Below are 15,099 nucleotides of genomic sequence, written 5' to 3'. Positions count from 1 at the left end.
TGGGGCGTGCAGGAGGCAGCTGATCCATGATTTTCTCTCATCATTGATGTTTCTAACTCTCTCCCTCTCCCTTCCTCTCCGAAATCAATAAAAATAACTGTAAGAAAAGACGGTATCTGGAGGCCCCTCCCTGAGCTGAGCTGATCGCGCCCTCGATGGAGGCTCTTGTGAGGGGTATACGTTGGCTGGCTGGGTCGGGTGCCCGACACTTGCACTCCGATAGTAATACCACCCTCTCCCCAAGCGCGGCGCCCTCCTGCGGGTGGGAGCGCGGGTCTGTCCCGGCGGAGGCGGAGGTGGAGCCGGGCTGGCCCAGGGCCCGAGGTCCGGCCCAAGAAGGGCCTGGCCACCCACGGTGCCCGCGGGACGCCTGCTGCGGCCCCGGGAGTGAGGGGTGGTGTCCGAGAACGACCGCCCGGCTCCCGCTGGGGGCGGAGCCTTATCCGAGCGACAGGCGAGCCGACCAATGCCGGGCGGGATCTGGGCCCGGCAGCCAATCGGAGCTCTGTGGGCGGTGCCGGCGGGAGCAGGGGGCGGAGGCGCTGGAGCATCACGGATCCGCCAGGCTGCTCGCCGGGACCCCACCCCCCGCGGAGGGTCCTGCCCTGCCTCCCGGCCCGGCGGGCGGAGCGGGCGCTCGGGGCTGCGGGCGGGGCGGAGGCGGCCCGGCCCGGGTGCGGAGCGAACAGGGAGGGTGGACCTGGGGGCGGACCCGCCGCCCGTCACCCCAGGCCTGGGGGTTCCCCCGCCCGGTCCTCCTGCCTGTGGCCACCACCCCTCGCCTCTCCGCTGAGCTGGGCGTCCGGGGGAGGATTAGGTAAGTGCTGAGGTCGCCGCTTCAGCGGGGACGGAGGGATCACAGATGGCGGAGGCCGACGGGGCACTGGGTCAGGGAGGACTGAGGACCGCGGTGGAGAGCCGAATGCGGGTTCTCGGAGGTCGCGACCCCTTTCGTCCCGAATTCTCGTGCCCTGTGGACCCCGAGGCAGGCCCCAGCAGTGGTGAGCAAGGCCTCCCCTCTCCTTTGGACACAGGAGTAAAGGAGCCCCCAGTAAGGGTTAAGGGTCTGGCCCAAGGTCACGCCTGGGGCCAATGGCAGAGCCCGGAAAGGACCCGGGACTCCTGACCTGCCCAGCCTCGATGGAGGGAGAGGGCAGAGTGTGAGAGGAGCGAGCCTCTTCCATTCCACGTCCGTCCGCCAGCCGTGCCCCTTCCTAAGGGACCAGCACGGGGGTGTGCAAACCTCACACACACCCATCGCCTGCCCCGGGGAGGCACCCAGTACAGCCAGGAGCAAGCACAGGGGTCTGTGTGCTGTGCACCCCCCCGCTCCCCAGCCTGGCTGGGACCCTTTCCACCCTGCCTTACCCAGGGCTGGCACCTCTCCCACCCTCTGGTCTCGAGGGAGGAGGGAACGGGGGGCGGGAGGGGGGAGGCACCTTGGAGCCTCGGAGCGGAAGCTCCATCCCTGCCTGGGAAGGCATGCCCCCTTGCTTTTCTCCTAGTCCCTGGCAGCCACTAGCTCCCCTACAGGGGGTCAGTGACCCCAAGAGCCTGCCCGAGGACCTGACTGTAGCCTCTTTCCTTCCTGCCTCCTGGTCTCCCCGTACCTGTCTCCCCCCCACACACACTCCACGCACAGCCTGGGCCACACCGTGGGCTGCGCCCAGGGGCTCCTGTGACTTCCCTGCTGGCCGGAGGGCGAGGGTCTGACATGACTGGGTGCTCACCATGGACAGGGTGGCGCTGAGCTCCGTCCTGTCCGGGCACTGGTTCATTCCGGCATTTCCATGACCCTCTGGCCCTGGGAGGGAGGGGGAAGGGAAGGAGAAGGCACATTTAGGTTCAGAAACACAGGCACAGGTGGTGACTTGCTGGGGCGGATCCGGTCAAGTGGCTGAGCTGGAATTCAACCAGGCTGGTGTGACCCTTGGACAACCTCCCCCTTCCCTCCTCTTCCCTCCCTCTTTCTCAAAGCAGGAGACGAGGGAGGGCGGGGCGGGAGAGAGGGGGGGGAGGATGAGGGAGGGGGGAAGATGGGGGAGGGTATTATGCAGGGGAGACACTTTCTGTTCAAACCTCCCACTACCTGCCTCAGCTTCCGAATGCGCTCCCCATGGCCATCCCCCCCACAAAGAGGGGCGGGGCTTCGTCAGCATGTCCTCAAGCGCCGGGGGAGCTGCAGCTATAGAAAGCACTGTCCCCATGTCCCCTGAGCTTGGCCTTGGCCTCCAACTTGCATTTCCCCGGCGCCTTCAGGACGTAGGGGCTTCCCCTCACCACCGAGTCCCATCCTCAGCCTCATTTTTTTACTCTCCCCTTTCCAGCATCCAGGGAAGCAGGGAGCCCCCTTGTGCCAGGAGGTGGCCGCCTGCATGCGTAGCCGGGCCACAGGCTGGGACGCTCCTGATGTCAGAAGCGAGTGGGCAGCTTGACTGGCCGCAGGCCGTCTCGGCGTCGGCATGAATTCCAGGCTCCTGTCGGCCGGGGACTGGCTCAGCACCCGCCCGCCCACCTCCGAGCCTCACCTGGAGCCCGCCACGGACGGGCCGGCCTCCGAGCCCACCGCCCTCAGCCCAGAAGCCACCAGCTTTAACGATACCAGGATGCCTGGCGTGGGCAGCAGCGCCGCCGGCGTGGGCACAATGCTCCTGTCCTTCGGCATCCTCACGGTGATCGGCCTGGCCGTGGCCATGGTGAGAGCCGGGCGGCTGGGCTCCCCGTGACCTTCCGTTGGGTGGTCAGGTTCGGGTGGTAGAGAATCTGACCGAAGACAGTTGTCTGTTCACGATCATGCAGTCCTCCCCTTCCCCGGGCATCTGTCCACTGGCCCGGGGCCCGGAGAGACCGCCTCCCAGTGGAGGAACCGGAGAAGGTCTGAGAAACGCATGGTGTTTGAGCTGGGCCTCGAAGGCCCACAGGAGGGGGGAGGGTGTTTTCCGGGTGGAGGTTCTTCGTGGGCAAAGTTTGGAGGGGAAGGTTCTGTGAGCAGCGAGCAGCCCAGGGGCCGATGAGGGTGGGGGCTAGAGGCGCCTCGGAGTCTGGGTGGAGGCTCTGAGAACGCCGGCCCCGGGCGTGTTCATTCATCCATCCACTGCAGTTCCTCACGGGGCACCTGCCCTCGATCAGCCGTCAGCACCCACGGACCAGGGAGACAGGGTCCTGCCCTGGTTCCCACAGGGAGTGGAAGACGTGAAACGGCGGCACCGAGGGCAGCGCACGGGGACTGGGCTCGGGGAGGGTTGGGCGCCTTCCCAGGCTGGTGGTCGGGACAGCTGAGGAGGCCCCATCAGAGCTGAGGCCTCGGGGCGGAGCCTGGCCTGTGTCATGGAAAGGCAGAGCGGCAGACAGGAGGATGGGGGCTGCTGTGTGTGTGTGGGGGGGGGGGGGCGGGACTGCAGGGTCCCCGCTGGTGTCTGCACCTGGAGGTCTGAGCTTTTCTTTTTTTTTGTTAATCCTCACCTGAGGATATCTTTCCATTGATTTTAGAGAGAGTGGAAGCGAGAGGGAAAGACAGACAGAAACATCCACGTGAGAGAAATACATCAATGGGTTGCCTCCTGCAGGAGCCCCGACCAGGGCCCTGGCTGGGGAGGAGCCTGCAACCGAGGTACATGACCTTGACCGGAATCGAACCCGGGACCCTTCGGTCTGCAGGCTGACGCTCTACCCACTGAGCCAAACCGGCTGGGGCGAAGGTCTGAGCTTTTCCTCTGGGATGATACAGGGACACTCAGAGCGTCCCGGAGGGATCACTAGAGATGGTGCAGGCTGAGGCCAGGCAGGGCGGGTCCCCTGAGGTCCCCCAGCGGCCTGGCAGCCGTGGCGTCCTGCCCACGCCCCTCGCAGGCTCCGGTGGCCTCAGCTCAGGACGTTGCTCTGACGGGCAAGCTGCGGACGGTCCGTCCGTGGCCGGGTTGGAGCTGCTGTTAAACCGGTTGCCATATGGCCCCACGGGCTCCGGATCACAGCCAGGGCGTGAGTGCCGGCCAGCGAGAGGGCCGGACGCGGCATGCAGAGCGAGGCGGGCTGAGCAGCGTGGGTGGGGGTGGGGGGGCAGAGCGCCAGTGCTTCCCCTTGGCACCCACCCGCGGTGAAACAGCCGGAGACACCCCAGCTTCAGGGGCCCAGCAGGACCAGAGCCTGCCCTTGTGATTTTCCACGGAAGATTGTCACCCCAGGACCCTGGGAGAGCTCCCTGGCCCTGGGTCCGGGAGGAACACTGCAGGGCCGGGGGGCAGCCTTCTTGCCAAAGGGAGGGAGGGAGGTTACGGGCAGAGCCATGGAGGGCAGGACACAGCTCCTGGGCACCAGGAGACAGGCCCATAGATGTTCCCCGAGCGCTGCTTCCTCTCCCTCGTGCCAGCCCCGCCCTGCCATGCTGGGTGCCAGGAGGAACGGGTCAGTGCTCGTCTGTGTCCCACCGGAGGGGGGGCTGCTGGACAGTGAGGTTTGGTTTTTTAACGTTTTTATTGATTTCAGAGAGGAAGGGAGAGAGGGATAGAGCATCAGTGATGAGCCCTAACCGGTTTGGCTCAGTGGATAGAGCGTCGGTCTGTGGACTGAAAGGTCCCAGGTTCGATTCCAGTCAAGGGCATGTACCTTGGTTGCGGGAACATTCTTAGTGGGGAGTGCAGGAAGCAGCTGATCGATGTTTCTCTCTCATCGATGTTTCTAACTCTCTATCCCTCTCCCTTCCTCTCTGTAAAAAAATCAATAAAATATATTTAAAAAAAAAAGAAAGAAAGAAACATCAGTGATGAGAGAATCATTGATCGGCTGCCTCCCGCACGCCCCCCGACTGGGGATTGAGCCTGCAACCCGGGCATGTGCCCCGACCGGGAATCAAACCGTGACCTCCTGGTTCATAGGTCGATGCTCAACCCCTGAGCCACGCCGGCCGGGCCTGTCTCCTGTCCTCTGTGCCCACTGGGCTGGGAGAGTCGGGAGGAGGGGGTGCTGAAGTGATGCCCTCCCCCTTCAGCCCCGAGGAGCCCCAGGCAGGCGCTGAGGGTCTGGCGCCGCGGGCCGGGCCGTGCGGGCAGAGGTGGGCCTGCCAGCCGCCTGGGAAGACCAGTCGAGCCCACCTTTGCCCGCACTGCTCCTCAAGGGCGTGGCGGCCTCTCACGCACCTCAAAGGGAGACACACGTGCAGGAGGTGTGTGTCCTGGCGTGGGGTCCTGAGGACTTGGCGTGTCCCCTGCCCCGAGGCCGCTGCTAATCAGGGCCCCTCTCTTGCAGGTCCTGTACATCAGGAAGAAGAAGAGGTAACTCCTCAGCCGCCTCCCAGTTCTCCAGCCATGGGCGGCGGCTCCAGGGATGTGGGTGGGAAAGGGGAGCCTCACCAGGGGAGCCCCCCACCAGCGCCGCGCTCCCTGGCCAGGGTGTCAGGGCGTCAGGGCAAGGGCAGAGGGAGGCCACTTCCTCCGGAGGACTCTCCCCGGGGGCTCACACTGGCCAGGCAGGTGTGGCCTGGGATGGGGGCGGGGGGCGGGGAGAAAGGGGGAGGCGGGGATTACCTCCCAGCCACCGTGCCCAAGCCCGGCTGCCCTGAGCTAAGTGCCAGGGACCCCTCCCCCACCCGCTGCCCAGCGGCTGCGGGTGGCGCTAGGCCTGGCCTAGGCAGTCCCCTGGGACCTGCAGGTGCCGCTCTGACACGTGGCTCCCGGGCTGGCACAGCCGGCTCTCATTTCACCGCAGGGGGAGCTGCAGGCTCCTAGCGTGGCTGTGAGCTGCGGCTCAGCTGGCCAGCCGGCAGGGCCTGGGGGGAGGGGAGGGAGGGCCTGCCGTGTCCCAAGCAGCCTCTCCCCGCCGCCCCCCAGGCTGGAGAAGCTACGCCACCAGCTCATGCCCATGTACAGCTTCGACCCCACGGAGGAGCAAGATGAGCTGGAGCAGGAGCTGCTGGAGCACGGCCGGGACGCCGCCTCCGCGCAGGCCCCGCAGGGCAAGGTGGGCGCGGCCTGCTCCCCACAGCCCGCAGCCATCCAGACTCCCCCCCCCCCCCCCCCCAATCCCATATCCCTCTTCCCTCCTCGTGCTGCCAGGAGGTTGGGGGCAGCTGTCGGGGGGTGGGTTTTGTCAGGTTTGTTTACAAATTGGCAGAATTGCTCCGTGGCCACCCACACCCCTCCGTGCGAAGCCAGGCCCTGCAAGGAGCCCCCTGGCCTCTCGGACCCCAGTCTGCTCCTCTGCAAATGCAAATCTCCGTTCCTCCCCGCTGTGCCCAGGGCAGCTGGGAGAGCAGGAGGGGCCTGGGGCAGATGCTGGGGACCGGCCCTGAGTGGGGGTGGTTGGGTCCCCGGGCAGCGGCAGCTCTGAGTAGAGGGATGGGTCCCGAGTAACGGGCAGAGCCCAGGCGGGTGGGTCTCCTCCTCCGTCCAAAGGCTCGGGGCCCGTGTGGTCGTCCTGCCGGAGTCATTGGCTGCCTGGCCACCTGCCTTCAGGCCCCAAACCCCAAGGCCTCGGCAGCAGGAGGCCTGGTCTCCCCATGAAGGCCCTTTGCATCCCTCCTCCCTGACCCCCCAGGCTGCAGGGGAGGGGGCTGGCCCTGCCAGAGGCAGAATTGGGGGACTGGACCCAGGCAAAGCCAGGCTGGGGGTCCAGAGACGCCCTGGTTTTGCCGCCAGTCCGGGTCACCGCGCTCAGGACACGTTGCCCTGGGGACAGGCGAGAAATGGGGCTGAGAATCGCAGTCGGCCGGCCCCTGGGACTCCTGAGCCGTGACAGCTGCTTTCCTTTTCCTTCTTTAAAAAAGATTTTTATTGATGTCAGAGAGGAAGGGAGAGGGAGAGAGAAGCATCAGTGATGAGAGAGAATCATCAAAGATCGGCTGCCTCTCCTGGGGACCGAGCCCACAGCCCGGCCCGTGCCCTGACCGGGAATCGAACCGTGACCTCCCGGTTCCTGGGTCGACCCTCCAGCACGGAGCCAGCTGCTTCCTGCGCAGCCGCCACGGGCCTGTGCGGGCTGGGCAGGGAGGGGAGCCGTGGCGCGTGCGTAATTAATCCAGCCCGGCCCGGGAGCGTGCTGCCAGGGCCACTGGGCATGGCGTGGGAGGAGCCATCGGCGCCAGGTCCGGTTTCTAGGCTGAGCTTCAGGGAGGGCCCTGGGCCGGGCAGAGCTGGTGCGGGCAGGCAGCGGGGGCGGGGCGGCTGGCCGGAGAGCACGCGGCCTTGGCCACGGCCCGATGCCCTGACTCTCTCCGCAGACCACCCTCCCGGCCCAGGGCCCGGTGCAGAGGCCCAGCCGGCTGGTCTTCACCGACGTAGCCAACGCCATCCACGCGTGAGCGGCCCGGGGACGGGCCTGGACCCGCTGACATCGGCCTCAGTACCCGCAGAGCTGCCTGCGCTCGGACCTGCCCGCCGAGGCCCCCACCACCGAGGCCCCGCCGCCGACTCCAGGCTGGGCACTGGCCTCCGCGCCCCCTGATGGAGGCCCCGCGTCCTCTGTCAGGAAGGCCGAGAGCCGCTGCGGCTCCTTGGGTTTGCCCAGACCCCTCGCATCCGGTCTGCTGCTCGCTCTCCATGGAGGAAGTGGGGAGATGGGAGAGGAGGGGGGAGGGGTGGGAAGAGGGGACCACCCAGGTGTGGGACAGTGTGGTGGCACCCAGGGACGGAGCTGACGCTGCCCAGCGGGCGACGGTGCCAGGAGGGCCACTCCCGCTCACTGTAGGTCTCTGTCACCCACAGTAGGTCTCTGTTGCCCACAATAGGTCCCTGTCGCAGAGCGTCCAGGAGTCTCCCCCCACCCCTCCCTGCAGCCGGCTGTGGGCTGGGCCCAAATGGGACAAAGCTGAAGGGGAGGGGAGGGGGGGCGGGTGTGGGAGTGGGGGGGGGCGGTGCCCACACCTGCTGGAAGGCCTCGTGCACGTGCAGGAGTGTGCCCGCACGGATGGCGCCTGTGCGGGGCAGGAGGCAGACCCGCCGCCGTGGCTCCACCTCAGGCTGCCAGCCCCCAGGGCGTGGGGAGCGCAGGGCAGGCCGCCTCTGCCCTCCACGTTCAGGGCTGAAGGAAGAGGGGGAACAGGGCGAGGGCCCGCGGCCCCCATCTCTTCACTGGGCTCTGAAGGCCGGGACCTGGGGCCGGGCAGCTGTTGGTCTGAGAGCCGCGGTCATGGCTGCAGCCAGGGGGGGTTCTGACTGCCTGAAGGGGGTGGGATCACACCCCACACACACTCATGGTCCACCGCCCCACGCCCCTCAGGGGTCCTACAGGCGGGGGTGTCTGGGCAAAACGCTGGGCCCAGCCAGACTCCAGGAGCCGGCACTTCCTCTGCTGGGCACGCAGCAGCCCGCCCCGTGCCCGCCTCGCCCTCTGCCCGGCCTCGCCACGGCGCTGTCCCCCGCTGGTTGGAGGGACACGGGGCGGCACAGGTCAGTCTGCAGTGTCAGGATGTGATGAGGGTCTGGGGCCCGCGGGGAGGAGTCGGGAAGGAGCCCCTCCAGATGCTGTGAATGGGGCGTCCCTCGAGCTGCCGAGGCCGCGGTAAGCGGGGCCGCGGGGCTGGAATTGGCCTCCTCTTCCCGCGGGCATTAAAGACGCTGAGGGTTTCCACGGAGAGTGTGAGCCTGTGACACGGGGTGGGCCCGGGAGGGGGGCTGTGGGGGCCGGGATAGACGCTTGTGACCCCAGCTATGGGGCCCAGGTGGGTTCCCTGGATCGTCCAAGGCCCAGGCCTCGTGCAGCCGCTGCGGACGGCGTCAAGCTGCCAGCGCCGGGGGTGGGGGGTGGGGGTGGGGGTGGGGGTGCAGAAGCCAGTGGCGGGGCCTAGGGACCAGAGGAGGGGGGCTGCGTCCCGAGGGCCAGGGGAGGTGTGGGCCTCAGGGCACATAAGGGAACAAGGCCACGTGGCTTTCCCTGAGCGAGGGCCCGGGAGAGGGGGGCGGGAGCCACGAGGGTGATGTGTGGGGGACTCGCCTGCAGGTCCAGAGGGTTTGGGGGAGAAGGACGGAGGTGACCCGCCTGCAGGCTTCCTCAGGACGGTCCCAATCCTACCATTTAGCTCCACCAACTGGGAGCCCTGGTGACCCCAACCCTTGCCTAGACACAGCCTTCAGGCTGCCGGAATGAAACTCGGGGGGCCTGCCAAAACCGGTTTGGCTCAGTGGATAGAGCGTCGGCCTGCGGACTCAAGGGTCCCAGGTTCGATTCCGGTCAAGGGCATGTACCTTGGTTGCGGGCACATCCCCAGTGGGGGGTGTGCAGGAGGCAGCTGAGCGATGTTTCTAACTCTATCCCTCTCCCTTCCTCTCTGTAAAAAATCAATAAAATATTAAAAAAAAAAAAAAGAAACTCGGGGGGCCCCCCGGTTCCAGGGCGGAGGCCCAGGCTGGAGGGGGTGTCCAGGGGAGGGCCCTGGGGAGGGGGAGGGCCCCCGTGGGCCACCCCGCTGGGTCCGAAGGCTGGCCCGTCAGTGACATCGTGTCTGGGGGACGGCCCTGCCCTCAGCTGACCGCCTGGGGCCAGAGGGGGTGGGGAGCACCTCAGTCCCAGAATGCGAAAGCTGCGGGGCCCATGTCGGGGGACCCTGAAAGATGGGCCTGCGGAGTAAGATGGGGCCGGGGCCGGGGCTGGGGCTCCGGGACCCCCTCCCATCCTCTCCCCTGCCTGCCTCTCACCTCTTTCCCGGGGCGACGGGCCCCTTCCTCATCCTTGTCGCCTCCCAGTCACCTCCTCTTTCTGCCCCCACTTTCCGTTCTCCAGCTCTCCCAGCCCCGGAGGAACACCAAGTTCCCCCAAGTCCCCCGGCTGCCGCGGAGGGGGAGCAGTAGGTACGATGGGGGCACGGCTCTGGGTCATGTCCTCCTTGTGACCTGGGGCTGGGGGCTGATCACTGCCAGGCAGACCAGTGCGACAGCCGCTGCCCATGACTGCTCCGGAGACGGCTGTTAACGGGCGGGCGGCCTGGGCGGCTGCAGCGAGCCCCTCCTCAGGTGCAGCGGGGGCAGGAGCTGCAGCGGGGGCGGGGGGGGTGCAGGGGCGGAATCAGGGTGAACGTGGGTGGCGCCTTCCGACGGGCCATCTGGTTTCATAAAGTGAAGTGTCACCTTCCAGCGAAGTGACTGCAATCCTCCGGCTCCTGGCTGCAGGCAGACACCAGGGAGAGTTCCTGGGGGCGGGAGCCCAGACACTCCAGACAGCAGCCTGACCTTGGCCCGAAGTCCTCCAGAACCGCACGGAGCCCCCTGCGGGCCCGCCTTGGAGCTGTCCGCGAGCTCGTCGGGTCTTTGCACGCATTGTGTCCACACACACTCTGTGTCTATATCTTTTTATTGAAATACATTTTTTAAAATAAATCTTTATTGTTCAGGTTATTACAGTTGTTTCTCCTTTTCCCCCTCCCCATAGCTCCCCTCCACCCAGTTCCCACCCCTCCCTCTGCCCTCACCCCCCCCCCGCCCCCCGTCCTCATCCATAGGTGTATAATTTTTGTCCAGTCTCTTCCAGTACCTCCCACACAGACACCCCTTTCCCCCTGAGAATTATCAGTCCACTCCCATTCTATGCCCCTGATTCTATTATATTCACCAGTTTATTTTGTTCCTCAGATTTTTAATTCACTTGCGTTTTAGATTCACTTGTTGATAGATATGTATTTGTTGTTCATAATTTTTATCTTTACTTTTTTTCTTCTTTTTCCTCTTTTTAAAGAATACCTTTCAGCTTTTCATATAATACTGGTTTGGTGGTGATGAACTCCTTTAGCTTTTTCTTATCTTTGAAGCTCTTTATCTGCCCTTCAATTCTGAATGATAGCTTTGCTGGGTAGAGTAGTCTTCGTTGTAGGTTCTTGCTATTCATCATTTTGAATATTTCTTGCCACTCCCATCTGGCCTGCATAGTTTCTGTTGAGAAATCAGCTGACAATCGTATGGGTGCTCCCTTGTAGGTAACTAACTGTTTTTCTCTTGCTGCTTTTAATATTCTCTCTTTGTCTTTTGCTCTTGGCATTTTAATTATGATGTGTCTTGGTGTGGGCCTCTTTGGGTTTCTCTTGTTTGGGACTCTCTGTGCTTCCTGGACTTGTAAGTCTATTTCTTTCACCAGGTAGGGGAAGTTTTCAGTCATTATTTCTTCAAATAGGTTTTCAGTATCTTGCTCTCTCTCTTCTTCTGGCACCCCCATAATTCTGATGTTGTTACGCTTGAAGTTGTCCCAGAGGCTTCTTACACTATCTTCAACTTTCTGGATTCTCTTCTCTTCTTGCTTCTCAGGAGGAGTGTCCTTTGCCTCTTTGTATTCCAAATCTTTGAGTTGATTCTTGCATTCCTCTAGTCTACTGTTGGGTCTCTGTATAATATTTTTTATTTCAGTCAGTGTATGTTTCATTTCTAGTTGGTCCTTTTTCATATCCTCAAGGGTCTCGTTAAATTTATCAGCCTTTTCTAGGAAATTCTTGAAAAACCTTATAACCGTGGTTTTGAATATGTCCAGTCATTGGTTCTCCTCCATTTCTTTTGTTTGTGATCTGTTTCCTTGTCTCCTCATTTTCGCTGCTTCCCTGAGTTGGTAGGGTAGCTTTGTGTGCTAGGTGTCCTATATGGTTCAATGGGTCAGCCTCCCAGTTACCTGAGGTGGACACTCTTGGTGCACCCCTTAGTGGACTGTGTGTACAGCCTTGTTGTAGTTAAGTCTTGATTGTTGTTGGTGTCACTGGGAGGAATTGACCTCCAGTCCAATTGGCTGTGAGGACCCGCTGTGTCTATAATGGAAGAATTGCTGTGCTGGAGACACATTTATGTGGTAGGACTTGTTCCAGTAGGGCTTTGGTGCTCACTGAGTCTGCCTCTTGAATGTGTCCCTTATGAGAGTAGTTGAAATCTGGTGTCATCTCACACAGACCACTAGATACATTAGTTTCTGGATCTCCAATGGGGTGCAGGTCAGCTACTGTCTGAGGCCACCCAGCAGGAGCTACAGCAAGAACTACAGTTTTCTCCTCTTTGCTTGGGATTTGGCGGTTTTGGAGCATTCTGACTGGAGCTGCAGTTTATTTGGTTAAGCTGCTACAGGGCAGGCCATTTATACGCAAAAGCCGCTGTGTGGAGCCCGGGCGGGTTTGTAGAATGTGTGGGGCGGGGTCTCAGGGCATCACTAGGCTAGGGCGTGGCAAACAGCGATGGCTGCCAGCCAGTCTTCTCTGCCTTTCCGCGTTTCCAAGTCCCTGTGTCCCGTGCTCCAGAGCAGTAAACACTGATTGCTGGGCGCACCTCTGCAAAAAAGTCACCCTCACTTTCTGACCCGATGGCCGAGAGTCCAGCTTCTCCCCGTAGGTGTCTGGGTCCCCCGCGTGTCCCCAGAAACTGGATTTCAGAGTGATCGGGAGCTTGTCTCCCTTCGGGTTGAAAAAAAGCCACGCACCCAGTCGCCCGCCGCCAGCCTGATTCTCGCGCCTCCGTACCTCAGCTTTTCAGTGTTTGTGCTCCTTTCTCTTTCCTTCTAGTTGTAAAACGTCCACTCAGCCAGCTTTCCCGTGGTTCTGGGTGGTAGACGTTTTGTCTTTTAGTTGTAGTTTTGAAATTGTTGTGTGAAGCGGCAGTTTAGTTGTTTACCTTTGCCGCCATCTTGGTTTCTCTAAAATACATTTTTATTGACTTCAGAGAGGAAGGGAGAGGGAGAGAGAGATAGAAACATCAATGATGAGAAAGAATCATTGATCGGCTGCCTCCTGCACGCCCCCTAGTGGGGATCAAGCTCACAACCCCCCACATGAGCCTTTGACTGGAATCGAACCTGGGACCCTTCAGTCTGCAGGCCCACCCTCTATCCACTGAGCCAAACCGGGAAGGGCTATGTCTAGTAGGTGTGCCGGTTAATAATGCGGATTTTTTTCCCAATAGAGAGAGTTACATACATGTTGATATATGTGCTATTTTGTTGTATTGACAGCAAGCTTCAAAACTTCATATGTCAAATTTTCTGAAGGTGTTAACATCATAGATATTTTTACACTTAAAAGATGTCGAATTTTGTGCCAAAAAAAAAAAGAACATTTGCAGGAAGTTTTAATTCATTATTTTAAAAAAAGTGCTGTTGAAAGTTATCGTATACTTCAGGAAGCTTATGGTGAACATGCTCCATCTCAAGATACTTGTGAGCGCTGGTTTAATGCTTTAGAAGTGATGATTTCGATGTGAAAGACAAAGAACCTCCAGGTCAACTGAAAAAGTTGGAAGACCAACAATTACAAGCATTATTAGATGAAGATGCATGTCAAACTCAAAAACAACTTGCAGAAAGATTAAACGTTGCTCAGCAAACAATGTCCGATCATTTACAAGCAATGGGAAAGATTTTAAAGGAAGGAAAATGGGTGCCACATCAACTGAACGAAAGACAAATGGAAAACTGAAAAGTCATCAGTAAAATGTTGCTTCAACGGCACGAAAGAAAGTCTTTTTTGTATCATATTGTGACTGGCGATGAAAAGTGGATTTATTTTGAGAATCCCAAACACACAGAATCATGGGTTGATCCAGGTCAACCATCAACATCGACTGCAAGGCCAAATCGCTTTGGAAGGAAGACACTGCTCTGCGTTTGGTGAGATCAGGAAGGTGTGGTGTTTTATTTATTTATTTATTTTTTAAATATATTTTTATTGATTTCTTACAGAGAGGAAGGAAGAGGGATAGATAGCTAGAAACATCGATCAGCTGCCTCCTGCACCCCCCCCTGCTGGGGATGTGCCCGCAACCAAGGTACATGCCCTTGACCGGAATCGAACCCGGGACCCTTCAGTCCGAAGGCCGACGCTCTATCCACTGAGCCAAACCGGTTTCGGCGAAGGTGTGGTGTTTTAATGAGCTTCTAAAACCAGGTGAAACCGTTAATACTGATCGCTACCGACAACAAATAATCAATCTGAACCACGCTTTGATCGTAAAACCACCAGGATGGGCCAGAAGACACGGCAAAGTTATTTTGCTTCATGATGACGCACCAGCACACACTTCAAAACCAGGTAAAGACACGTTAAAAGATCTTGCCTGGGAAGTATTCACCCACCCGCCATATTCACCAGACCTTGCTCCTTCAGATGACCACTTGTTCCCATCGATGGCACACGCACTTTCTGAGCAGCACTTCAAAACGTACGAAGAAGTGGAAAATTGGATCTCTGAATGGCCTGCCTCAAAACAAGAAAAGTTCTATTGGGACCGTATCCACAAATTACCTGAAAGATGGGGGAAATGTGTAGCTAGCGATGGGCATTACTTTGAATAAAGCACTTTTGAGGTTTCTCTTGAAATTACCGTGTTTTCTTTGATTACAAAATCCGCATTTTTAACCAGTAAAGGGTCAATACACATTACTGGTTAAAAATGCGGATACCGGTTAATAATGCGGATATTTTAATCGAAGAAAACACAATAATTTCAAGAGAAACCTCAAAAGTGCCCACAGGCCACCGCCAAGGGGCACCAGCCGCCCAGCCTCACCACTCGCCCAGCTCCTGCCTCCCCGGTGTGGGTGGATGGGGCACCACGGACGGAGGTGCCCACCGCGGGGGCTTCCCCGAGGTCTCCCAGTGCCACCCAGGCCGAGGCCCAGCCAGCCCCGCAGCCTCTGCGCCCGCTGCCCGGGGTCTGGCCGGCGAGAATGTAGAGGGAAGACAACGTTAGCCGTGCCCGCCCCGCCCTCCGGCCCAGCCCTTAGCGCCTTCTGCGGGGGGTGGGGTGGGGGTCAGCTCTACTTCCTGGGGTGCAGCAAGAGATAAAGGGGCTCAGGGCAATTACAGTGCCCATCATAACCCTCCTCATGATGAGGCGTGAGCTACTGGGCTCCTGCGTGTGCCGGACACGGTGGACCACCTCATGGAGGGAGGCCAGGCCCAGGGGCTGCTCACGGCTCAGGGGCCCACGACGCCACAGGGCCCGGAAGGGGCCTTAGGCTCCCTCGAGGGCCAGGTAACACCCACCCTCCATTGGCTCGATCCCGGCCCAGTCTCCCCTCCCCCCATTCTCCCCCTCCCCCATTCTCCCCCTCCCCCAGTCTCCCCCTCCCCCAAGTCTCCCCCAGTCTCCCCCTCCCCCAGTCTCCCCCTCCCCCAGCCTCCCCCTCCCCTATCCTCCCCCTCCCCCAGTCTCCCCC

The 15,099-nt window shown here is 60.6% G+C and overlaps 1 protein-coding gene across 1 annotated transcript; it reads left to right on the top strand.

Moving 5' to 3' along the window:
• Positions 1–601: 601 nt before the first annotated feature.
• Positions 602–8,647, top strand: LOC307113542 (uncharacterized protein C3orf18). The gene is made up of 5 exons (XM_079795275.1): positions 602–817; positions 2,328–2,696; positions 5,242–5,267; positions 5,823–5,952; positions 7,211–8,647. The coding sequence occupies exons 2-5, from the start codon at positions 2,463–2,465 to the stop codon at positions 7,289–7,291; spliced, it is 471 nt and encodes a 156-aa protein (XP_079651401.1). The 5' UTR covers positions 602–817; positions 2,328–2,462; the 3' UTR covers positions 7,292–8,647.
• Positions 8,648–15,099: the final 6,452 nt, after the last annotated feature.

The sequence above is a fragment of the Cnephaeus nilssonii genome (assembly GCF_951640355.1).
Source record: "Cnephaeus nilssonii genome assembly, chromosome: 17".
Classification (NCBI taxonomy): domain Eukaryota; kingdom Metazoa; phylum Chordata; class Mammalia; order Chiroptera; family Vespertilionidae; genus Cnephaeus; species Cnephaeus nilssonii.
The sequence above is the reverse complement of the archived record's forward strand: the minus strand, read 5'-3'. Positions and strand labels throughout refer to the sequence as shown.